Genomic DNA, 27,359 nt, shown 5'->3' with positions numbered 1-27,359 from the left:
ATTCTCCAACAAAAATGCCCTCTCTCTATGTTATCCTGTCAGTTAACCTGCAATTCTGAAGCTGTACTAGGATGTGTATCCCACATGTATTTGTAGCCATGTATCCAGTTTCTAATCATCACCTGTTCTCAGATTGTCATAACATGGACAACATCAATTCCTACCTATACTGGGAGACTGAGGCTGGCAGCTGGCCCATGTTGGAAGGGTCCATCAGGCATGACTTTCTGGGTGAGGCAATTACCACTGTGAAGCAGTCATAGGCTGGTAGGTCAGTAGCAGTCCCTAGGAGATGGCAAAAAGCAGACAAGGGAAGATGGGAGTCAAGGGTAGGGGAAATGGTCAAGTAGGTATTGGCTGAAGAAAGCAGTCTAAAGGAGAAGACCCAGGATTGGATCAGACCGGACAGAGTCCTAAGCCAAGCAAACTCATGAATCCCTAAAGGAAAAGGAAAATACAGAAAAATCTCCCCACTTCTCCCACATTCTTTGTTTGAATAACTGAGATGTTATTCAATACAGGTTCCTATCCAAAGCCAGGACCTTCTAAAAACTAGGAACAGTAATGAAAAAGAAGAAAACACTCATAAAATAATTATGAATCATCATGTTTTTAATCTCTGCTCAGAACATTTTTAAGAGGCACTCTTTTTCACAATTACTCCAATTGTACATGTAATATAAATCACATTGATTTGTTAGACAAAAAGTAGTCTCATGATTGGATCTTCTGTTTTATTCTATAGAAACTCCATTTTTAATAAGAAGAACAGTGCTGGGGCAGGGGAACAATGGGGAGAAAGTGCTTAACCTTCTCTTGCAAACTTTCCCAAACACATATCTCACCCACTAAAGTGTTGTGAAGGGAAAGTACAAGGTTTTTTTCTGCAGAAACTATCAATCACAGAAATGCTTTAACGTTTTGATATCCAACACCTTGGGGACTCTATCTCGGCAGAAAGGACAGCACAGGAGTGTTTCAAATAAATAATTATTGTTGAATTGGAAAATAAATGTATAATGAAGTGATCCAGGCTGAACTATGTTTGTACAAAAACCATTGAACACAACATCTCCAATGTGACTGAGATGTGATTACTCTCTCTAAGTATTTGAAAGGTTGTCATTTAGGACAGGGAGCAGTTCCTGTTAATGCAGTAACAGCTTTAAACTATGATACTGGCTAGATACTTGGGAGAAAAATTTCGCAGACGGAGTAGCTCACAAGCGGAATCAGCCGCCTCAGAAAGTGGTAAGCTTCCCCTTACTGGCAGTCTTTTAAGCAGCATCTGAACAGATACCTATCAAGGATGCTTTAGGATAGTGGTCCCCAACCACCAGGCTGCGGCTCCCTCTCCCCGCCCCCCCCCGCATTAAAAAACTTCCCAGGCCGCAAGCTTGTGGCCCGGGAAACTTCTTACCGTGGGGGGGAAGGGAAGTAGGGCCGCACATGCGTGTATGCACCATGCGCGGCCAAAATCGTGCATGCGCTGCACTTTCATGCATGTGCAATTCCAGCCGCGCATGTCGAGTGCGCGGCCGCACATGCACAGCAATTGCCCTCCCTGCTGCCGCCAGTCCCCAGCCTCAAAAAGGTTGGGGGCCACTGCTTTAGGATGATCATGCATGAGCAGTGGGGTTGGACTACCAGACCTGTATGGTTGGGCCTAGATGGCCTATGATTCTAGTCTGTGACTTGCACTGACACTCCCACATAGCCAGCTGCAGCTCCCTGACCCAAGAGTGCTACCCTTCCCAGCAGTAGCCCTGCATTCCAATGGAGATGCCCCACTTTCTTTTCATTTCTGAGCATGTGGTCATTTTTGATCCTTTTAAATTCAGGCATGGTATCAATATAAGTATACACAAAAATAAAAATGGGGAGATGCTGTGATGCCACCAATGACAACAGCACAATTCCATGAAATTCAAATAAGGCAAATGAGAAAATAAAAACTGACTGTACAGCTGAAAGTTCAGAGGGAGAGCAGACATGTGAAAGAACTATGCCCAACCCGAATTCAATACTTGTGAACTGATTACAAAGAAAATCTGAAGTGACTTGACTGTGCAGAAAAAAATCAGTGAATTGGGAGGAGGATCATTATTGAGTCCATGTGACCTGCAATGGCCAGTGTGCAGGTTAAGATCTTCTCAAGATCTGTTATCTATGCTTTTAGCTGCAGAAGCGACATGGATGGCAATCAGAAATAAGCTTAACAGTGGTAACACTCAACATCTGAGAGGGTGGCATCTATCTTACTCATTTAGGTACTAGGGTAAACTATATCTTCTGTCCAGGACTTAATTCAAAAATTCAATCTTTTTAGATGTTCTTATAATCTATTATAAAGCTGCAGACTGTTCTAATGATATCATTTTAGGCTGCTGAAAATTCAATTGTTCTATGGCTTATTTACTGTTAATTGTTTTCTTTTTTAAAACATGTTTGCAGCTTTTTAAAAAATTAATGAGAAACAGAAAAAGGGTGTCAAACCACCAAGATGACTTATTTTGCACTTTAAGACAATGAAACGTTGAATGAAAAAGGTCTTTATACTCTTATGACTCTGCAGCTCAGTCTCTACAAAGTTCAAGACCCATCAAAGTTTCACTCATTTTCATAAGGACAGCAATATGTTCAAATTCAATCCAAATAAAGGCCTTGCAGGGAGTCCTTGTCCTCACTAAAAAAAAGGCATCACAGGCAAAATGCTAGAATAATAAACTATCCAACAATTATCTTGCCCTTTCTTATTGCAGGCCATTTCATTGTGGTAACACTTGTTACCATTTACCTAGTTCGCCAAAAAAAAAACAAAAAAAAACATAAAACTAATTTTATTAAAAAATTATTAAACACAGACAGTTTCAATTTGGGCAACTAATCATGAAAACAAAAGCATAGGTCGTACAAGTTATGTCTTTGGTACTAAGTGCTAGCATGGCTCATGGCTCTTTAGAGAAGGCTTGTTGAAAAGAAGTCAGAATAAACCTGAAAGACTAAGTTCCCCACCGCACACATACACACACACATGCCATGAAGAAAAACAGGGACCCATCCTAAATTTGGAAGGGAAGGGAGGTAGCATGGTTTAACCTAATCTTACCAAATCTCAGAAGCTAAGCACAGTTGGTACTTTGATGGGAGACCAACAAAGAAACCCACAGAGGAATGCAATGGGAAACCACCTCTGCCTTGGAAGTTTCTTGCAGCAGTCACCATAATTAGGTTGTGATTTTACAGCACTTATGTATTTTTCCTAAATTTCCATACTAGTTGCAATTCTTTACTCTGATTTTTTTTTAAACATTTGTGTATAACCTTTTTTTTTCGGGGGGTGTCTTTCTGTTGCTTAAAATATGTAAAATGCAGCAAATCAATGTCCCCCAAAGGATATTGAGAGGTAGCAAGCAAAATCTGCTCAGGATCTCCTGCCCTAAAGAAATTAAATTAAATTGGATGTAACTAGAATCTTTTCAGCCCTGACCCAGGCCTGGTAGAACACTCTGTCTACTCAGATCATGTCTCTATGAGACTATAAACAGTTTTGCAGGGCATGAAACACAGAGTGGCTCCTCCAGGACTATGGTTGAAGCCTTGGAGTAAAAAGAGTCAAAATAAGTAAAATGTGCTAAAACCTCTGTAGGGTTAAACATGTTGTAAAATTGATATAAATAGTTGACCATTGATAAAGGCAGAGATGCCGAAACGTGTTGGATTTGTAATTTTAATAACTATTCATATCAATTTTACAATATGTTTTATCCTACAGAGGTTTTAGCACAATTTCCTTATTTTGACCCAGGTAGGGGGTCAGGATATTTTCTCCTTTTTGTTGAGGCCTTGGAATAACATTTTAAAATCCACTGGCATTCCTATTCCAAGTTTAACTAACAAATTTACATCTGAGGGACTATATGTTGTATGTTGCCCCTTCCCCTTTTGTTTTTTGTTAAGAATGTGGAATTTGGGGAAATCTTTTTTTTTAATTTCTTTAACTTTAAAAATGTTAAAATTTTAAATTTTTGATGTTCTTGTGGAAGGACGGACTAGAAATGTAATAATAAAATAAATACACTTTTGGCATTAATTACAGACAATGTTAAACCTATAGAGTATTTCAAGTAATTATTGCAGGGTGAGGGGAGTTTAAAATTATTGTTAGTTAGCTAATTATTGTTAGTTAGTTTCATCCACACTCTCTCAAACCTTGATTACTCCAACTCACAATGGACTACGTTTGTTAACAATCCAGCAAATTAATGGAGAATACCACTGCTTATCTTCTCACTGGAAAAAAGGAATGTTGATCTCGTTACCTCTATTTTAAACACACACCTGCGTGGTTGTGCCCGCTGTCACGCCGATGCCGGCACCTCCCTCCCCCCCCCACGGCGTGGCGTGGCTTCACCCAGAGGGAACGGCCGCCGAAGCGGCCGAATTGCACAAGCCTAGTTGTTAGTTGGGCCTTATCCCACTGAACAGCTATTTGTCCTAGCTGCTTGTTCTCTTCCTTCAGTCTGAGGGGTAGGGTGTTCCATTTTGTTGTAAACCGTCCCAGGCCGGTTATGTTGGGAGGGGTGGTGAATAAATTAGATTTGACAGACAGACAGTCAGACAGACAGAGTATGCTTTTCAGGTGCCCGAACTCTAGAAGGGTCAAAGATTCTGAGTATCAGTGGCTGTGGGAGGTATGGTGGCAGGAGAAGGTTGTTAAAGAGAATGGGCCAAAGATACGGTTATGCTCAGACCCTTTCTAACCTTTGTTCCATCCCCAGAGATGCAGGAGGAGGGATTATGGATACTAACCTAACTCCAACACTAATGCTGTGTAACACTAGGTTTATAAACAGCAAGCTATTTCACAGAGCATAAAATAATCTGGCATGTGTGACCAAGACCTGGATGTAGGAGGGTGAAACAGTCAGGAGAGCCAGTTTGGTGTAGTGGTTAGGAGTGCGGACTTCTAATCTGGCATGCCAGGTTCGATTCTGCACTCCCCCACATGCAACCAGCTGGGTGACCTTGGGCTCACCACGGCACTGATAAAACTGTTCTGACCGGACAGTGATATCAGGGCTCTCTCAGCCTCACCCACCCCACAGGGTGTCTGTTGTGGGGAGAGGAATGGGAAGGCGACTGTAAGCCAGCGTTTGTTGGCAGGGGCTCGTGGGAATTGTAGTCCATGAACATCTGAAGGAACACAGGGGCCCATTATGCAGGGCTGCCAAAACGGCGATTTTGGGTCACATGGAAAACGCAGAGAGGGAAGACACAAAGCACATCGGCTATGCACAGGATGGGGCGCGACGGCGGCAAAACCTAGAGTAACCGATTATGCACGCGGTGATCCCGGTGCCGCTTCTGGTTGCGCCCCGGTCTCCTGGAAGCTGCGCTTTCTTCCGTGTTATGCTAGCGCGGCTTTTTCGGGGGCATGCACCGAAGCTGCGGCCGGTTGCAGCCGGCACCGTGCGTTATCGGTGATTTTAGTCACCGCCATTCCACCCCGAATGTGTGTTATTTCCCCCGTGTATAATGGGTCTTGTTGACTACCCCTGACCCAAAAGGTTGCCCCTCTTGGGTAGTCAGTCCTCCAATAGTCAGGTTGGGGAAGGGGTTGAGAAAATGATCCAGGAGGCTTTCTCCTTCAGCACACTCCTGGTGCTATCGATCCCAGAAATTGAATATATAGGCCTAGGATTGGATGTAGTTGAGGGCTTGGCTATCTCAATGGTGCACCATCCACCTAATGCACCAGCAGATACTCTGTGACACCCCCTGGAGGCAGTGGCAGCCTGGGTGTTGCAGTACCTCAGGATCCTGGTCCTAGGAGACTTCAGCATCCATGTGGGACCTGATGCCACCCAGTGATTCACTAGATGACTCAGTAAATGGGACAACCAGATGTTTACAGCCATTGATGCCATTGCGCCCTGATGCCCTCTCCATGACCATCCTTGTTATACTAGGAAGTAGAGAGAAAAGAAACTGAAATGATTGGAGGGAGACTTGTGAAGAATTGGCTTATAGGAGACTTATGAGAGCCTATAAGATGACAGTGGAAACTGTGAACAGCTACAAATTTCCATTGCATCAGTGAGTTCTCGCCCAGCACAATTGTTTACAGTAATTTGATCTCTTATTGCCCTCAGAGAAGGGCCCCCAAATAATAAGCAATTAACATTATATTGTGAGGCCTTTGTGAGCTTTTTCACAGATAATTGTCTCTCCACTGAAATCTTCCCCCAACAATTAATATAGTAAGTGAACTGAATGCCCTTTGGCCATCTTTAGGTGCATTCTTTACAGTCTCAGAGAGCTTTCATAAAATGAGCTGGAGAGATTGCTGTCTTCGATCAGGCCAGCCACCTGCCTCCTGGACCCCTGACCCTCGTAGCTCCTTGATGAGTGGATTTAGAGGCCTCTCCAAACCATTATCAACTGGTCTCTTGTATCAGGGACATTCGTGGGCAGGTTAAAGGAGGTGGTGGGCCAGCCTCTATTGGAAAAAAAAGGTTTTATCTCCAGGACCCTGCCAACTACTGGACCATGTCACATCTTGTGTTTCTGGGGAAGGTAGTTGAACAGGCGGCTGCTGACCAATTGAAAGCATACCTAGATGACACTTCAATATTGGACCCTTTCCAGTCTGGCTTCCGACTGGGTCACAGGATGGAGACAGTGCTGGTTGCTCTGACAGAAGACTTCCGTAAACAGGTGAACTGAGGTAGCTAGGCACTCTTGGTATTACTAGACGTTACCATAGCATTCAACTATGTTGATCATGAGCTGCTAGCTCACTGCCTCAGGGATATGGGGCACAACCCTTCAGTAGCTGGTCTCCTTCCTTCAAAGTTGGTCTCCTTCCTTCAAAACACATGGTTGCTATTGGGGAGGAACAATCATGCCGTTACAAACACCAGTGTGGAGTTTCACAAGGTGCAATCTTCTCCCCAATACTCTTTAACCCTCATGTACCCTCTAACACAGCTTCTCCAGGATGTTGGGCTGGGTTGGCAGCAGTATGCAGATGAAACCCAGGTCTAGTTATTCATGTGTGGCCAACCCTGAATTGTTGGCCAGATGTCTGGGAGCTGTGGCAGAATTGTTCCAGCAAATCTACCTGAAGCTAAATTTACTGAAAACGGAGGTTCTGCAGTTGAGTTGGTAAGGACCAGATGATGAAGTGTGCCTTCCCTGTCTTGACAACATGCAGATTTAGGCTGCACAGTTGGTCAACAATCTAGGAAGTCATCCTCAACTCCTCACTGAATAGGAAAGACCAAGTCACTAAGATAGCTTGCCAGGCATTTTCCACCTACACCAGGCAAAGCTACTAGAGCCCTATCTGGCCTCAAAATGCCTAGCCATGGTGACTCATGCAATGGTTACCTTCGGGCTAGACTACTGTAACTTGCGCTACATAGGCCCTCCATTATTCCTGACTCAGAAAGTACACTTTGTATAGAATGCAGCTTCTCAGGTCCTTACAAGGACTCCATTGAAAATCCATATTCGACCTGTTCTCCAGTAGCTGCATTGGTTGCCAATTGAGTTCTGGATAAACTTTAAGGTGCTGATTTTAATGTTTATGTGGTTTGGGACCAGCATACCTAAGGAAGCCTCCCCAACCCCCCCATCCCCCATTCCGAAGAGCTCTCCACTCAGCAAATTCCAACCTGCTGACAATCCCCGGTGCCAGAGAGGTGCAACTGGTCTCAACCAGGGCCATGGCCTTTTCATCCTTGGTTTCAGCCTGGTAGAATATGCTGCTGGCAGTCACATGGACCCTTATGGTACTTCCAAAGTTCTGGAGGGCCTGCAAAACATTGCTCTTCCGCCAGGCATTTGTTTGAGACTCAGGGCTGCACCTAGCATATACTCAGATCCCCTACCTACTCCATCTCTGGGTTACCGCCCAGAGTGTTGGGCCTCATCTAAAGTCAAGCCACAAGGTAGTATATCATAATTTGTTTGCCTGGCTTATTACAATATTTTTTGGGACAAAGCGATTGCAATAAGAATTATTGAAACTGTTTTTTCGTATTTATCACTCTTATTTTATATAAACGTATTTGATGTGAAAGCTGCCTCATGACTTCTTTGGAGAGATGCAGCCTAAAAATCTGAAAATAAATAAGTACATAAATAAATAAGCCCCAAATTTTCTGCTGTTTTATTGCAAAGGAACTTTAAGAACAGACTAGAAAGGGAGATTGCAGAAATGCAAGTTATTACAACACTCAAACACTGGCATACACTGGACTCAACAAGGACATAGGTTATTTATCTCACTATGACATGGACTCTGTTTGTTTCACTAAGATTTGTTATCTTTAGATTAACTTATCAACCAAGACACAGCCATCATCCCAGTTTACACTGCCTACTACATATGCTACCAGTAACACACATTACAATTTCTGTGTATTTCTGGCTATGAACAAGAAACAGAACAGTATAGATGCATTTTGATGCAACAGTCTGGGAAATCTGACCTATAAGTTCAGTGGCCCTTTGCAATTGTTGCTGGCATGCTGACCCCAGCAGCTAAAACATATATTGGAGGCAGGCTATTTGCATCCACAGAAACTTGCTTGTCACATCCACAAGCTTCATTTTGCCATACTTTAGGCTGCCTTTTGGCCACCTTCACAAAACTCTATACTATTTAGTTTATAATTACTCCAATGTTCACAGAAAAGTTCTTACCAACTTACTTGGAGAGAATTATATAGAAAGATCAACTGTTGGGGTTAATTTGTGATGTTCTATGACTAACAATATCTTATTGGGATCAAAAAGATGTTTTGTTATGTGAAAAACAAAATCAATCAAAAAGAAGTGTTCAAAGGTGCAATGTTTTGAAAATATTGCCATGTAGCATTTACCATAACAGATGTACAGTTAAACTTTAGGCGCAAACTGAACTGCAGAGGATCTGCTGCATAAATAAGATCCCCATGGCAACTAAATGTGCTACTAGATAACAGAGAAAAAAGGATTTATGTGTTTGCAGAGCTGTCTTGCCCTAGAGGAATTCTCCAGGCAAATGCAGGCCACCTGCCACATGTTATATTAAGCTCAGCCTTCTGGACTTATTTTCAGCAAAAAGGTCCAGCAACTTTTGTTTGAAAGTTCCACTGAGTTTTATTTCCCAGTAATTCCAAGTGAGAGTTGTAGCAGCTTCTCTTACAATGTTTGTACATAACTGACTGGACATAATAAATTATGTATGTAATTGCAACACAAATCACTAAATGAATATAATCCTACCAAAAACTTGGCAAATATACTAAATTATTGAGCTGTTATGCAGATTCTCTCATTTTGCCTTCTTTTCCACAAAGTATATTTTCTGTTTTCTGTTTAAAAGATAATCAGGGAAATACTGATAACCTGAAGGGGCCATATAGATACTTTACTAAAACTCCCTTCTTTCTTTTTTTTTATATACAAGTTTTTTTTATTTTCATAAAGATAGAAATATAGGATGCAATACGAGTTATTAATACAAAGAACAGTGAAATATAAAATATAATCATCATTTGAAAATGTACGACCCCACATTAACTACACAATGATATAAACTTTTGCCCAAAACTGAGTCTAAGAGCCATCCACATTTCCACTACATTTAAAAAAGGCCTATTTAGATATACAAAAGAGAAGTTGTTAATAATCAACCTACTTGAGAGATCGTAGACCTCACGTTAACTGCTTGATACAATCTAAGAGCTATCCTGACAGATATTTCTAGGTTTAAGTTAGATGCTTAACATTAAACATTTCTTGTACTGAAGCTATGAAATCCTTTTGTAATTTTTTTTTTTGTACATCTTTAAGGCAAAGCCCTACTTTTTTCCCCTTCATTAGAGTATTGATACAGGGCCAAAACTCATACTGTTCTTCAAGAAAAATCCCTTCTTTCTTGTAACACATTTTCATCTGAAAATTGGACTTCTAGGCTTAATTCAAAGTATTTCTAAGCAATTTTGAGCACTTGAATGGCATGCAAAAGTATCTATAGATACGGAAAGAATACAGCAGATCTAAAAGAAAAATCTGTCAAACTAAAGACTGATACGCAACTGCTACAAAAGTGGACTATTCCTCTGCTTTATCAAAAAGTTTGGAACATTTCCTAATTATCAGAATGCTATTTTTAAAAGGATAATTGGTTGACAATATTCTTCTATAGCATTTTAAAGCTATTAATGCAGAGGAAATAATTGTAAGAAGTTTGTCATCTATAATCAGATTTTTTTTTTAACTCTCAAGGGGAGACAGAGATGGAGAAAAGTAATTTTGCTGAATTCTTTCCTGTGGAGACTTTGAGTTGTGCTTGGAGGCTGTGGAGACTCTCATATAATCAGTAGGGCTTGCCTTATGAACTTACCCAATGAATACATTATCAGAATGATACTGCTGCTACTTCTACATGGCTGAAACCCATGCACATCAGGTAACATAATTGTTTAAAAAAAATTAGTTCAACTGGCCACACTGCATTGTCAAGTTATTGAGTACAGCCCTGGAATCATTTTGACATGCTGGTCCATAGTGTGTATGCAATTCTTTGTTTGTGGAAACAAGCAGGCCAACACAACAGATTAGAAGTTGTAGCTGTGAGAACTGCTGTCAAACTTACATTGCAGTCCTATGGGCAGGGAGGGGCAGCCAGAAAGGAAGTAGAGGGATTAACTAAACAGAATACACAAAGAATGAACTGGAGTATCATAGGCCACAGCTCTAGTGCACTAGTGCAGCACAGGGCATGGATCCATGCATCAGGTGGCCTGCCTTCAGTCCAGGTTCTCCTACCTGCTAGGGGAACCTAGTGAGCTGGTGGTCCCACTAAGGCACAAGCCAATGGAAGAAGAAAAAGAAGAAGAGTTGGTTCTTATATGCTGCTTTTCCCTACCCGAAGGAGGCTCAAAACGGCTTACAGTCGCCTTCCCATTCCTCTCCCCACAACAGACACCCTGTGGGGTGGGTGAGGCTGAGAGAGCCCTGATATCACTGCTCAGTCAGAACAGCTTTATCAGTGCTGTGGTGAGCCTAAGGTCACCCAGCTGGTTGCATATGGGGGAGCGCAGAATCGAACCTGGCATTCCAGATTAGAAGTCCGCACTCCTAACCACTACACCAAACTGGCTCTCCAGTTTGGGTGGAACTCTTGCCCCCTGAAAGTATAGCCCACAAGCTGGGCATGTCGCTAAACAGCTTAAGGCCCAAGACTCCTTAAAAGGGTTCACACCTGGGTAGGCAGACATATATAAAATAAAAGGAAGGAGTGGTACCCTAAGTGGACTGTGAAAGCAACACACATGCTAAGGCTTTAAATAGGGCAGCAGCGAACCATTCTGAAGCTGCTGGTCACTCAGGTCTGCACCCACCAACCCTGCCATGGAAGACCCAACTGGGCCAGCAATCAGCTGCCGCAGAGTCAGCAGGCCCTCCCAAAAGTTTCATGGTAATTATATCTGAAAACTGATGACCTACACAATGGCAACAGCATACGCCACTTCTTCCTGGATGGCACCCCAGTCCTGCAGCTGCAAAGCGGCCACCTATAACTCAATGGCTGCAAATTTCTGCATGGCTTCTACTCACCTGGCATATGCTGTAGCCATTAAAACATGTCCAAAATCTATTTGCAAGGATTTGCAAGGGGAAAAAATCCTAAATCATTCCGTTCTAGCTTTGCAACAAAACACATCTAAACACTACATCATACTAACAAAACAACATGAACAATTTGTATTACTTAATTATTTATATCCATACAAAAGAAGATTAATATCTCTCACAATTAATTGGATTGTGTAGTGTAGTTCCAGGCAACACATTTCAGAATTATTTGTAACTTGTCATAAGCCAAATAAGAATTTAAAGTAACAAGTATAGAACAGCAGCATAAGTTTTATTTTGACTTGATTTTTGTTAGATGTGATCATATAAAATACTCCACCAATAGATATGACAAATGCATTTTATATTTCAATGTGTCAAACTATTTCAATGCCGTGAAAGTATGTTGAACCTGGCAGGCAAGCATACTATATTAAATTTTTCTCTGGAATCGACTTCAATTCCGTACTGAATTATTGGAATTTTAGTGACCTTAAAAAAGGCTGTCAGAAATAATATTCAACACAGAGTTTTCAAGTATAATGCTCTATTACACATACTTCACATAAAATAATATAGTTTCAATATAGGCAAACCAGTCAAGAACAACCATCTATTTGTTCTTGAATTTTTATTTATATCTTGATACAGATTTGTCAGAGTAGTTTTATGCTTGCTTTCTATTTGGGAAAAAAATATAAAACTGAACTGGATGTTTCCAACAAACATTTTAGGGAGGAAAATGGGGCTTTTGAGAACCCCCAATTGTATATACAACCCCCCTCTCAAAAAAAAAGGCATATCTTTTTGCACCAGCTCACACTACACTATTTTTTTGTTTCATTAAATATGGCCTCTTCCTAGGAACAGTGACATTGTCATATCCAAGTAGAATTAGCTACATGATGATGCCATTGAAGGAAAACAAAGCTAATTCAAAGTGAGGGCAATGCCCATTCAGAGAGCATTGCCATCACTAAGAATTACTCCTTTGTCCATAGTGAAGTCAACACAGAGACAATACTGATTTGAAAGGGAGGAGGCACTGACACTAATGTCATACTTGACTCTGAAGAGGCTCACAACAAAGTACAGGTGTAACCTCAAAGCTAAGTGTGGGGAGAGCTGAGGCACTCTGAGTACGTGTTAGGAGAACTTCTTTCTGCAATGTTCACCACATGAAATCACTAACAAAGAATCAGAAAACCCACAGAAAGCCATTTTTCATCACACCCATATTTCATTTAATTCCTTATTTTGGGACTAGGGTAACTAATTCATTCATTCTGATGCAGATTGGATGTTTAAATATATAATGCAAGATATATCTCACAACCTATAGTAACTATATCAGAACATTAACTTATTTTGTAAAAGGCTGAAAGCTGTCTGATTTTCTGCATCAGGATTTTTTACTCATAGAATAATAAAATGTGAAAGGGCTACTTTTTACTCTATCATGATTTTCTCAAGCATTTTTCCACATGAGATTTCTAAATCCTGTAATCTGATCTGTAAAGTTGTTGTTGTTAGGTGCGAAGTTGTGTCCGACCCATCGTGACCCCATTCAAAGTGAGGGCAATGCCCATCTAGTCCTGCAACAGAAGATGCCACTGTTTGATTATTATATTCCTCAACAGCTTATGTTGTTGTTGTTGGTAAGTGCGAAGTCGTGTCCAACCCATTGCGACCCCACGGACAATGATCCTCCAGGCCTTCCTGTCCTGTACCATTCCCCAGAGTCCATTTAAGTTTGCACCTACTGCTTCAGTTACTCCATCCAGCCACCTCATTCTCTGTCATCCCCTTCTTCTTTTGCCCTTGATCGCTCCCAGCATTAGGCTCTTCTCCAAAGAGTCCTTCCTTCTCAAGAGATGGCCAAAGTATTTCAGTTTCATCTTCAGCATCTGGCCTTCTAAGGAGCAGTCAGGGCTGATCTCCCCTAGAACTGACCGGTTTGTTCGCCTTGCAGTCCAAGGGACTCGCAAGAGTCTTCTCCAGCACCAGAGTTCAAAAGCCTCGATTCTTTGTTGCTCGGCCTTCCTTATGGTCCAACTGTAAAGTACCTCTTAATAAAGGAAAGCTATTGTCCACTAATAATATTATCTTTCTCCTCTACTAGTTTTTGCATCATCTGCATTCGGGAATGACAAAACTGTAAGCAAAAGCTTTTCTCTTGTACGTGCCATGATTTAATAGAAGTACAGATATCATAAAATCTTGGTCTGTCCCTGTTAAATACGTGAATTCAATTGTACATCACATAGCTCAGGAGGGGGTACGATTAAATTCACAGCAGCTCAGTTCAAAATGCAGAGAGCCCATCAGAAGATTTACTCTACAATGTACCCAGAGGCAACTCAAGAGCTGTCAACACAACCACCTCTGAAGCTTGCAAGAGAAGCAACAGCCAATTATGTCTCATGGCCCAATGCTGGGAAAAGAGAGATAGAAAAATCAGAGAAAATTTTTTCAGAGACATAGTAATGATCTGTTTCATTATAACAAATTATTCTACCTAGATAGAAGGTCTTCTACAACAGATATGTGCTCTGCACTGCCATACTCTTCTGGTGTCACACTAGCAACTTCTAAAGTGCTTATCCAGCACTTCCTACCTGAATAAAATCATTTATGTTAACAAAACTGAACATGAAGTCAGCATTCAGGAAACAAATCATTAATTATTTCGGCAAATGAATGTCCATTAACTACCTCTTCAGCACACTTTTTAAGTGGCTGAACAGTATAATGGATTTTCTTGAGATGACTGTATCTCTGTGTAACAAGTTATTTCTAAGTAACATAAAAAACCTTAGGTAATCCACAATCCATGTGCTTGATCTGTCTAGGAACAAATTTTATACTATCATTTTTTCAGAGAGAGTATGTATTGAACATTCCATATACATATCAAATTATTTATGTGAATTGCACTCCTGCTGCTTTCAGTATTTTTTTACTACCAGATCGCAATCTGCAAAGAACCCACCCAGGATTAGTGTGATAAAATCCAAGGATTGATGTGTAGAATTCCCTAATTTAAACAATGAGGCACTCCAAATACTGCAGTGTGCTTCAAACAGTCACTTCTGTAAAATGAACATCAGGCTACATCAACACCCAAATGGAGACCACTGAAAGCTATAAATAAGAACATAAGAAGAACACAAGACCGAGCAAACTGTCTTGTGGCCAAACAATTACCCTGGAGGAAAACCAAATAGGGCATAAAGGACAAGGTGTGCTATCTCTTTAGGTGTTCCTATCATCATGGCTAGTAGTCACTGATGGTCCTTTCCTCCTTTAATGCGTCTAATGCCTTTTTAAGCCATACATGTTTACTGCCACCAATTTAATTATTCATTGAGTAGAAAAGTATTTGCATTGCATGGGGACAGTTCCAGCTATTCAGAAGACACAGACACGTGTAGATCTTTTTGGTATAAAAATGGATACAGCTTTATTGTTATACAAACGGGTACAGGCAAAACCATGGACGGATCCAGCCTCCTCCGGCCAGCTGACCAGGAGGAGACAACCAAACCAGCAGGCACCCGTGGGGACCATATGAAGCTTCCTCTTTCCCATTCGGCTGCTGGGCACCAGGAGGTTGGCTCATGGCCAGAGTTCCACGGAAATCAGCCTCTGTTGGATCTCTGGCCATCCACCAACAATGCAAGGAGGCCACTTCCCCAGCAGGGGAAATGCCACTGCCCGGCATGCACCCAGCCTCTTTTCGAGGCCCTCAACCATGTTGGAACCCAGCATGCCTGCATAGGTTCCTGCCAAAAGGGATCTGCCCCTAAGCATAACTGCTAGCTGTGACAAAACAAAGGGATGAATAACCCCAAGAACAAAGCATACTGTAGCAATATGAGATGAAGAACTGGAAACCTAAGGGATGGAAGGGTGGGGAAGCATCAACAGAGCCAGGGCAGAGTGGCGAACAACATGAGCACATGGCCCTTGCAGCCTTTTAATGCTTCTCTGACTTGGCCCAGTTCATCCCTCTTGCTCTGCAGTTCCCACGAGGCCCGGTCCAGCCCTCCTGCTGGGCCCTGTCTGAGGCACCACGTGGCTTCCTCCCACGCCAGAGTCCATGGCAACTGCAAATGACGGCTGCCTGGTGAGGCAGCAACCATATTTCCTTTTGCCTGTTCTGTTTCTCATAAACTTCACTGGGTGCCTGAGTGCAAGGGCAGAAATATACTCTCTATCCTTATTCTCCATCCAATGCATAATTTTATAATCATATGTTCCACATAATATATTTTTGGTAAGGCCTAGGAGGAGGAGCTGGTCTCATGGCTTAAGTGCCAGCACTTAACACCCACTCAGGACTGCTGTCCCACCCCTGAGTGCCTCCTCCTCCAACCAGCTTGCCTGTCTGTCCAGCAGCCAGCCAATTACCTTCCCTCACCCCTGACCGCCCCCTCCTTCCACTTCCCTCTGAGGTTTGGAGGCTGCAGATCCCTGCTGCATGAGACCTGCCCCTGCCGGTGAGTTCCCTTACAGCTGCCTGCAGCCTTTCTAGATCCTGGGGGGAGGGAAGCTGCCTGCAGAGTTCTTCCAACCCCACCCACCCCCAAGCTAGTGCCCATTGTATATCTGAATGCAACAGGCTTGGTCCTAGTCTATAATAATGTCCTAAAAAGTCCCAGCCTCTGCAGTCTTTCCTCATATGAACAGTCCTCCAACCTCTTAATTATCTTTCTTGTCCTCTTCTGTACTTGTCTCCGCTTTGCAATGTGCTTTGCACATTGTTCACAGTACTCCAAATGAGCCCTCATCATAAATCAAAGGGTAATACAATTTTAGCTGTTTTATTTTCACTTCCTTTCCAAATATTCCCAGGAAGGAGCTGCATTTTTCACTACTGTGTCAACATTTTCATAGAGCTATCCACTATTACACCAAGATCTCTCACTCAGCCAATTCAGACTCACACATGTAATGTCAGGATTTTTCTTCTAAACTACATCACTTTATATTTGTCTACATTAAAACTTCATTTACCATGAAAATGAGCAAGTTAAAGAATAAATGATTAAATAGCATCAAAACTTTGGTTATAATATACAATTAGAGAAAAGGGAAAATATGTTGAAAAGAGGCATTTATACTTAGAATGACTCTGAAAGAAAACTTATACAAGCTGCAGGCTTAATGCAGTGGGCGCTAGCGGGGCTGGCGAGGCGTGCTGGGGCTGGGGCGGCTCGGGCTGTGCGGAGCGGCCCAGCGGTGCAGCCTACCATGCGGGCCACCTTGTAGGCACCGGAGCAGTTCTGTGGCCAGGGTGGCCAGCGGGTGGGTCGGCGCTGAGGTGGTCCGAGTGGCACTGGAGGGTGGGAGTCGGAGCGGGGCGCAGAGGCACGGGGCCGTGGGTAGTGGCACAGGCGAAGGCGCGGCAGTGGGTGGCGCCCGGCATGGCGGGTGGCGTCACGGGGCGCTTCCGCAAGGGGCAGTTGTGGCGGTGGCAGCGGCAGCGCCACGGCAGCTGGCAGTCGGAGGGCGCGCCACGAGGGAGCGGCCGGTTGGGCCGTATGGGAGTGTGGAAATGGCAGCGGGCGGCATGAGGTAAGGAAGCAGGAAGGGGGCAGGTCAGGAGGCACTTCGCACCTCCTGATTAGTGCGTGTGGCAGCAAGGGACCAATTGTGAGCCTGCTGTGTGCGGCTCGCAATTGGTCCCTTGCTACCAGACTGACACTCGGAGGGCCCAATTGGGCCCTGCGAGTGTCAGTCCAGGGGAAGGGGCCTATGGGCACCCTTCCCCATCATGGACAGGGCCCACCCTCAGGGCCCTTAATCGATTATTTAATCCGCTTCGCTAGGAGCGGGTTAAAGATAATCCTTATCCATTGTTGTTCCTCTATATATTTATGAAACAGCCTAGGAGGGTGTCTTGTCTGGCTGTCCAAGTTGGAATAGCCAGCTTTGCCCTGATTGGCCCTGCCCCTGTAGCTCCCGCCCTCCGTCCCTGGACTCTAGCCTCTTTTCTCTCAGACGCCTCAGTGCCTGGAGCCAGCAGCAGGTAAGGGGAGAGGCTCTGGGCAAAGGATTGTGGTGGAGGGCCTCCTAACGAGGGCCCCTTAGCCTGCTAGGTTGGACCTGTTGACGACGGCTTCCCGGCCTGCTGATTGCTCGTTAAGGACTGCTAAGGAGCTGAGTAGCTGACTACTAAGGAGCTCAGTCCCGGCCCTGCTAACAAGCTACCCAAGGCCACCTTAAGCTGCCTGGCTGGGGTCCAGGAGAGGGGAACCTTTCAAGGCCCGTTCTTAGGAATGGCTTTGAAGCTAGTCATCATCATCATCATCATCATTATCCCTTCCATGTCGCTCAGGTCAGGGTTTAAAACATGTATGTACACTTAAAATTACATATAAATTTATAATCTCTAAGCTGCTTCTCTAAGAAAACTGATGTGTGGAAATAGTTTCAGTGGGTAGTCGTGTAGATCTGCAGTAGAATAAGAAGATACTGAAAAAAGGAGCTTTGACTCTTGAAAGCTCATCTACCACACCCCCCAAAAAAATCTTGTTGGTCTCTAAGGTGCTTCTGGACTCAAATATAGCTGTGAAGTGGAAGTAGCTTTCAGTAGCCTCAACATGTATGTCATAACAGTTCTGTCAGCTGTCACTCATTCATGAGTACAAAATGAGTAAGTGTCTGTAAAACGAATTTTTAGGATATGCTCAGTGAGGTGTGGCTGGTATTTCTCCTCCCCTCAGACTTCTACCAGCTGGGCAAAAACTGAACTGAAAGGACAAGGTGGTAAGTGGCTAGACCTGGCAATAAGAAGGAATAGCAGCAACTGCTGACCAAATCTCATTAGGCCCCTTTACGGAACTATCACACACAAAAATAAAATGTTAAAGAATGTTATTGAAAAATTACTAAATATATGCTGCTCAAACGTACAGTTTATGAAAAGCAACTTCAGTCAAAACAAGTGATTCATTAACATGAATATTTGTGTCCGTTAGCAAAAAAAACAAAACACAACTTAAAAGAACTCATAATATTTTTTCTGACTTCAAAAATGAGTAAATTGAAATGAGGAAGTATTTACTAGATGCATATTGAGGATCAGCATGGAGGCAAACTTATAATATCAGTACATGGAAGAAAATGAGAGCTATGAAAAGGAGAGGGGAGTGAGATGTGGGAAGTTTTGCAACCCATTATATTAAAACAAAAAGGCTATTAGGGAAATGGGCAAGCTTGGTAGGAATAGTTTCTTATTTTAAAAAAATCAAACATTATGTTTTTCAGTGGAGCTCACTGAAAGGCATGTATAAATGTGCAGGTGGAAGTAAGGTATTCTACTCTTACTGTAGTCATTTGTATGGACAGAGTAATATTTCGCAGACTTGCATCCTAAGAGTAAGGAAAACCAAGCAAAAAAAAGGTTGCCCTATAGCAGCCCTCTACACAAACTCTTGATTTCCTTAGATACATAATCAAGAGTGCTTTTACAGAATCCATGAAGCTAAATATAGTCAAAATTTCAAAAGTTGTTAGCAGAGTTAATCCTATTTATCAGTGAGAATAAAGCTTGAGGAATCTAACAAAGAACAAGGACTCTGTAAAGACTAAGTTGTTGTGGTATGGTGGCTATAGACGGAGGCTCAAATCCTCATGGAAGTTTGCTGGGTGACCTTGCGTCTGTCAAACACTGACAGTTTCCACACTGGGAATTTACCACACCTTACCATTCGTCTGATGGCGGGGCAAATTCTTGTTTCCGCTCGACGTTGATGGGAGGGTCAGGGCTCTGCAGAGTAGAAAGAGGTAGGGTCATGTGCCCTAAGGAAAATGCCAGGCGGCTGGACACAACAGTGGCCATGTGGTAAACATCACTCTCAGCCCAACAGGATTGTGAGGGTAAAGTGGAAGAGAGAAAATGATGTAGATGCAATTTGAGGCATCATTTTGCAGAAAGGAGGCAAATGAGGCAAATAAATCTCTGTTATATTATTCAAAAATGTGATGGATTCAAATCCTCCCTAGGAATCTTTGAACAAAAGTTCTCATATATTCTGAGTAATATTGAGTTTATTATTCTTTTAATATGGCACAGTCTATATTCAAGATGCAGTCTGTATCCAGGATCCAAAGGAGCTCAAAAAGCAACACAAACATGGCTTGCTCTGCTAATTATAAAGATTAATGTGCAGTAATGTGCATTTGTCTTCCCTTGCTCACAAATTCCCTGGTTCTGGCATCAGTCAGGTTGCCCTTTGTGATGGGAATCAGGTGATCCAATAGGGAATGAGTTAGCCCTGCCATGTCCTACCCCCAGCCATTTGGTGCTTCTTTGATTTTAAACACACCATGATTCTGTCACATCTTTGTTATCCGGTACTCTGGAATTCCCAGAAGCATCTACCAGTTGTATTATTCTTCAAGAACAACCCTTTGTGTCTCCACAGCTCATATTTGCCTGCTCACCTTTGTAAGAAGGGTGTAACAAATGGTTCTTGCTCCATCAGCATATTCCTTTACAAGGGAGATATACCCATGACTGCACTCTTTCCATGGGTTTACAGAAGTTCTAAGCAAGAAGCCTATATACTCTTATACTCACAATTAATCTTTAAAAACATTTGTGGTGTGCATTGTACATTGTAACAATACAACTCTTCAACAGGAGGAGCTGAAAGACTTACAATGGCTTAAAATATAAATATGATTGTCAATATGTCTTACCATTCTACATTTTTCTTAGATTATATTTAGATTAGATTCTAGTCTTCCTATTCCAAGACAATATTACTATTTTCTCTAAGTGATATAAGGTGTTCAATATATGCATCTAAATTCTTGACATAGTATCAATACGAGCACATTACAATCTGCCTAATAATGCAACGGTAAAGAAAATTGCCGGATGAATGTCAAAGTGCTAAATGTTATCTCGCTTCCCAGCCTTGTCTGCTGATGTTTCACGCTCCTTCCCCCTCATATGTGCTGCTGGAAATGGTGGAAGAGACCCACACACCTTATATATAACTCTTTTCTGCCTGTCAATCAATCCAGGTAGCCAATCCCTTTCTTCAACATTCTATAATGGGAATTTCAGCATTCCCAACTTTCCTGGGTGCTGGGGGACTGGGGTTTGAGGTGGACCTTCCAAACTTTCAGAATAGCTCCAGGTGGTTTTTCTGTTACTCCTCTCCTAATTTGAGAATGATTGGTTCAAGGGGTCCACTTCTAGGAGCTCCCAAAGTGGGTGCCCCCATCCTACCATTATATGCTATGGGATGGACTCTCCATTGGATATACTGGTGGGATAGGGGCACCCTCTTCGGAAGCTCCTAGAAGTGGACCCCTTGGACCAATCATTCTGAAATCTGGAGATGTCAGGGAAGAGCCTCCTGGAGCTACCCTGAAACCTTACTTTAAATGTTGTTTCAATGTATTAATATCTGCATGTGAACTGTCTTAAAGCCCTATTCAGGTAGAAAGACAACACAGAAATGTTTTACATTGATTAATTAAAACCATGATTTGGCTGTCGGCTAATTTGTAATTTTAAACAGGAAATAGTGAATTTTCAAAATTTTCCATCCGATATTAGATTAACATTCATAGAATCATAGAGTTGGAAGGGGCCATACAGGCCATCTAGTCCAACCCCCTGCTCAACGCAGGATCAGCCCTAAGCATCCTAAAGCATCCAAGAAAAGTGTGTATCCAACCTTTGCTTGAAGAGTGCCAGTGAGGGGGAGCTCACCACTAGGGTTGTGCAATTCGGCTGCTTCGGCGGCTGTTCCCTCCGGGCGCAGCCAGTGCCGCACCGCGGGGGGAGGGCAGTGCCAGCAGCGGCGTGACAGCGGGCGCAACCATGCAGGCACGGAATTCCGTGCCTGTGTGGTTGCACCCGCTGTCATGCCGCTGCCAGCACCACCCTCCCCCCCCGCGGTGCTGGCTGCGCCTGGCAAGAACGGCCGCCAAAGCAGCTGAATCGCACAACCCTACTCACCACCTCCTTAGGCAGCCTATTCCCCTGCTGAACTACTCTGACTGTGAAAATCTTTTCCTGATATCTAGCCTATATCGTTGTACTTGTAGTTTAAACCCGTTACTGTGTGACCTTTCATCTGCAGCCAATGGGAACAGCATCCTGCCCTCCTCCAAATGACAACCTTTCAAATACTTAAAGAGGGCTATCATGTCCCCTCTCAACCTCTTTTTCTCCAGGCTGAACATTCCCAAGTCCCAAGTTCCAAGTCCCAATTCATAGATTAGATGGTAGCCATTACCTGAAATACAGATGAATTGTATAATCTTTCCCCTACACCATGATACATGCCATACACACCAATGTATACATGCTTTCCACAGCAAACCATTAAATTAAATTAAACACATTACCAATAACCAAGATAAAGTGAATTGAGATGATCATAAAACCGATCATAAGAGCAGCCATGTACCAAGAACAACTGTAATTGTTACAATCTATAAAAAAACAGTCATCAGTACCAAAGTTATATCCATATTAATGTTACAGCATGTGGAAGTGAAAATTAAGAACCTCATGCTGATGCAATCACTGTTTGTGGCACTACACCAGTCTTCACTGATGAACCAAACTGGAATTAAAAGTTCTGAAATAAGAACGGGGTTCCATCACAAAGGCCTTGTGAGTAGACTAAGGGATTGTTAATGCACCCAGACACATCCTCAATAGCTACAGATTAATAATAAAGTATCAAGAAAAGCTAAAAAAACCCACGCCCACTAATCCCACATTCAGTGCCAACTCCAAAGGGAATCAATGAATAAGGAGCAACATAATTCTCCGGTAAAACGAGCCAATCCCATAGGATTCCTTTGTAGCTAATTAGTTTGATTAAAAGAGTTTTACTTTTTATTAGGGATGCCTGAACTCCTGTAGATCCATAATCATTTCATAATCGCCACTCACGAATATGCCATGTATTGATCAATGATCTGTTATACTAATCACTGAGCTGTTCATCAGGATTTGCTGCACAACAAAACACAGACCCCACTGGGCTTCCATGCATGTTTTTTTAATCTCTTACAGCCCACTGGCACTGTGGTAGCACAGGGATAATTCATTTCTCTGTAACCAAGTTTAAATCTATCTGAAGGTCTTTCAAAATGAATTATTTTTAAATAGATCATGCCTATGTTTATGAAGGATTTCCAAGAGTAGCCCACACATTTTTCTAGAATATGCAGTTCTGCAAAGTTTATCATAAAGCATAGAACGGATCAAGAAAGAAAGAAAAAAACAGAGAATGGATCATACATAGCCCCAACCAGAATTTTGCAACTTTATCTTGGGAGAGTGGAGCGAACGAGAGAAAGCTAAAGATGGGGGGATAGCTAAAGCTGGTTGTACTGGTTAAAAGCAGTGGCTTCTAATCTGGTGAGCCTGGTTTGATTCCCTGCTCCTCCACATGCAGCCAGCTAGTTGACCTTGCACTTGCCACAGCACTGATAGAATCATAGAATCATAGAATCATAGAGTTGGAAGGGGCCATACAGGCCATCTAGTCCAACCCCCTGCTCAACGCAGGATTAGCCCTAAGCATCCTAAAGCATCCAAGAAAAGTGTGTATCCAACCTTTGCTTGAAGACTTCCAGTGAGGGGGAGCTCACCACCTCCTTAGGCAGCCTATTCCACTGCTGAACTACTCTGACTGTGAAAAACTTTTTCCTGATATCTAGCCTATATCGTTGTACTTGAAGTTTAAACCCATTACTGCGTGTCCTCTCCTCTGCAGCCAGCAGAAACAGCATCCTGCCCTCCTCCAAGTGACAACCTTTCAAATACTTAAAGAGGGCTATCATGTCCCCTCTCAACCTCCTTTTCTCCAGGCTGAACATAGAGTTGAGCAGAGAGCCAGTTTGGTGTAGCGGTTAGGAGTGCAGACTTCTAATCTGGCATTCTGGGTTCGATTCTGCGCTCCCCCACATGCAACCAGCTGGGTGACATTGGGCTCGCCCCAGCACTGATAAAACTGTTCTGACCGGGCATTGATATCAGGGCTCTCTCAGCCTCACCCACCCCACAGGGTGTCTGTTGTGGGGAGAGGAATGAGAAGGCGACTGTAAGCCGCTTTGAGCCTCTTTCGGGTAGGGAAAAGCGGCATATAAGAACCAACTCTTCTTCTTCTTCTTCTTCTTCTTCTTCTTCTTCTAATATTAGGACTCTCTCAGCCTCGCGTATCTTACGGAGTGTTTGTTGCAGGGAGAATAAAGGGAAGGCAATTATACACTGCTTTGAGACTTCTGGTAGAGAAAAGCAGGGTATAGGTCTTCTAGGTATAGGTCAGCTATTAAGTGGTAAGGGGAGAAGCAATCAGCAAGAGAAAAGGGGAAATACTTTATTTCATTTACTTCCTGTATACCCAAATCAGCTTCTCCTCTGCTCCATTTTACCCTTATCACAACCCTGAGCGAAAGTTAGGTAATAGTGTGTGAGACTGGCCTAAAATTACAGTGTTCTGTGGTTTCTGCAAGTTCAGTGAGATGTAAGGGGACTTTTATCTAAGTATACCCATCCTAAGAAGGTGAGGAAGAAGAAGAGCTGGTCCTTATATGCCCCCGTTTTATGGCTGTGAGGAACCAAAGCACACATCCTCATGGGTGCACATGATTTTTAGACACGGTCACCTCCAAACTTTCTAACAAATCACATATTGTATCATAATAATCAAATATAAAATACAAAACAAGTAATAACACAACCAACTGATGACTAAAATACCCAACAATTTATAAAACAGCTGCAACCATTGACATTGAAAATAAGTTTAAAATAAAAAATAGTCGGGTAGGATTATTATCACAATAATGGAAGACATGGTGAGAGAAGTCAGGTGCAAATAAAACTTTGTTTAGATCTATGAATAACTTATTTGTTTTCATGTCTGTAGTGCAGCCAAGAGATCCTATAATTTATTTATTTACTAGATTCAAAGCCCGTTCCTAAGAACAGGCTGTGAAGGCCCCTGCCCCATGCAGATGCCTCAGTGAGGTGGCGAGCGTGCTCGGCGGGCCCCGGGGATGCTATTCCCAGACCTCCCCACCCCGCCAATGCCGCAGCTACCCCTGGGCCTTGTGAGCAGGCCTGCCGCCTTGGCAGGCCCAGGGGAAGCCATCCGCCACGCCAATGGCGTGGCTTCCCCTGGGCTCACCTATCAGGGCCGGTGAGGCAGCGGGCCTGCGAGGTGGTGGGCCTGTGAGGCAGGCCCAGAGGAATCCATCCAACCCCCCCACCCCACAAACAGTGCAACTTCACCTGGGCCCACCGAGAAGGCATAGGGGAAGCCATCCGCCCCGCCCCACTGACAGCGCAGCTTTCCCTGGGCCCTCTGAGCAGGCCCACCACCTCTGCGAGGGGTTGGGCCTGCTTGGCGGACCCAAGGGAAGCCACCCCCCCACCCGCCAACAAGCGGGGATATATATCTTTCTATAGAAATCTTTAAACAGCCCCGTGGCGCGGAGCACCACAGACTGTATAAAGGAGTAAGGGCACTGTGGGAGGAGTTAGGGCGGGACCGGTCCGGGATAAAAACTCGGAGGGGCCCTCAGTCAACCTCCACCACTGCCGGAGCCAGCTATGGTCGCCGCTCGACCCACCCACAGGGCTGGAAGAAGGCTCCTGAGAGCCACATGTGCGGGGTGGGCTGCGGCACCTTCTCCCAGCCACCGGGGCGGCCTCTCCCCACCGAGCCGCTAGGCCCCAGCGCCGTGCTCGCCTGCCCCGCTGCCGCCGCGCATATCTATCGTCCCCGCTGCTCTTGGCCGCGCAGGAGCCGCGCGCCAAGACAAAAGGTAGCCCGTCTTTCACTCACCCCCAGCCGCGTGGAAGCCTTCCCGACCACCCAGTGGCCAGCAGGATAACAGCTGCTGTGGACCCACAGATGGCGCGCCACGCCTCGCTACCCACGCTGGAACCTTTGGGGGTTGGGAGGGGGGTCCCCCTATGCCATCTAGCGCCCATTTCATTTGAATGTGAAATGGGCTTTAAATCTAGTATAGAAATATAACTGAAAACATAGTTCTCCATCCACAAAAACATGGCTGATTCAGGCCTGTCTAGACTAAGATCAGAACAGTCACTGATAAAGCAAATACAAATTCTGCAATCACAAAATTTTCATCTAGGGAATGAATGGTTGAGAACATGGATAAAATCAATTCCATCCAATATCCATAACCTGATACACACCAACAAGAAGCCTGAAGGATTTGACTTATTTTATTATGAAAGGCAGCCACTAGAATATGAAAAGGCTTTGGCAGTTGAGCAGACCTGTTAATTAAATGGGGCCAGATACCAGGACCCAGATGTGGTGGAGCCTGCCAAACTATTTTCCATCTGTCACAGGAATATGAGCATCAGGAAAACGACTGAAGATGGCGCTGTAACAGCTGGGCTTCTGTCCGGCTCTTAAGCCATGCTGAGGGTCAGGAGCAACCGCACCTGGCAGACCTGAGCAGATACGCAAATCTGCTCGCCGGTCGCCCCAGGAACCGGGAACGGCATCCTGAGGGTCCTACAGATCCGTGGAGAGGGAGGGAGACGAAGCTCTCCGGATCAACCGCTTAAGGTCATGATGGCGCCCCTGTCGTAAATAACTTTCTAAGCCTGAAACGACCAGCTGACCCTACATTCTTCCCAGACCATCTTTTACTAGACTGACAGGAGCTGAAGTCTACAACAGTTAGGATTGAAAGCTTTCTGGCTTTTCCTTTTCTTTCCCCACAAGCTCTCCCCCGCCCCTCCTCAACCAATTTACAAGTGAATTCCTTCTTTCGTCCAGTGAGAGGCTCCCAGCTAATTATACCCACTAACCAAACAAAGAGAGAGCTTAAGAAAAGAGAGACTTTAAAGTTTTGCTGGAGAGAGTTCAGTGGGGGAAGCTGACTTGATACGGAGATCGACAAACTGATAATTTGGGATCGCTCGTGCTCCCGCGAGACCTCACGAGACTTTCTGTCTATACTTTGTGACTGCCTAGAACTAAAGAGCCTCTTGTGGCGCAGAGTGGTAAGGCAGCGGTCTGAAAGCTTTGCCCATAAGGCTGGGAGTTCAATCCCAGCAGCCGGCTCAAGGTTGACTCAGCCTTCCATCCTTCCGAGGTCGGTAAAATGAGTATCCAGCTTGCTGGGGGGTAAACGGTAACGACTGGGGAAGGCACTGGCAAACCACCCCGTATTGAGTCTGCCATGAAAACGCTGGAGGGCGTCACCCCAAGGGTCAGACATGACTCGGTGCTTGCACAGGGGATACCTTTACCTTTACCTAGAACTATGGAAAAATTAACTAAGGCACAGCTTTTCCATTTGTTATGTGAAGGGAACTCAAAGATACTGAAAGCAGTCAATAAGGTGGAAAAGGAAATCCGAGGGACTAAGGGGGAGCTTTTGGATGGAGCCGACGGTCTGGAGAGAGCAGCTGATGAGGACACAGCTCAGCCAACAATACTTCAAACGAGAATTCAATGTCTGGAAGTTAATCAACAGGAGGGGGAGAGAGCTAGGGATGTAAAAATCCAAAGCACCTTGGAAGAACTTGGGAAAACAGATTTAAGGAAGGAAAGCACCGAAATCCTGGAAGTCTATTCAGAGCAGGAAGTGATTTGGATCAGCAAAATAAAAAGAGTCTATTCAAAGGCGACAGCACGCAAAAAGCTGTCAGGAGATATCTCTGTGTGACCAGAGGAAGAGAT

At 43.8% G+C, this 27,359-nt stretch overlaps 1 protein-coding gene across 13 annotated transcripts in view; it reads right to left on the bottom strand.

Moving 5' to 3' along the window:
* The window catches only part of NPAS3 (neuronal PAS domain protein 3), an 885,376-nt gene that overhangs the window by 677,777 nt on the left and 180,240 nt on the right, over positions 1–27,359 (bottom strand). For 3 of the 13 annotated variants that reach the window (XM_077323060.1, XM_077323061.1, XM_077323066.1), the window contains one exon: positions 165–285. The exons of the other annotated variants lie outside the window; for them this stretch is intronic. In XM_077323060.1, the coding sequence (XP_077179175.1) occupies positions 165–285 (121 nt within the window). The remainder of the gene's footprint in view (positions 1–164; positions 286–27,359) is intronic. 13 annotated transcript variants of the gene reach the window in all.

Source organism: Paroedura picta, chromosome 2, assembly GCF_049243985.1.
Source record: "Paroedura picta isolate Pp20150507F chromosome 2, Ppicta_v3.0, whole genome shotgun sequence".
NCBI lineage: Eukaryota > Metazoa > Chordata > Lepidosauria > Squamata > Gekkonidae > Paroedura > Paroedura picta.
Note: the sequence above shows the minus strand (reverse complement) of the source record. Positions and strands in the feature narration are given on the sequence as shown.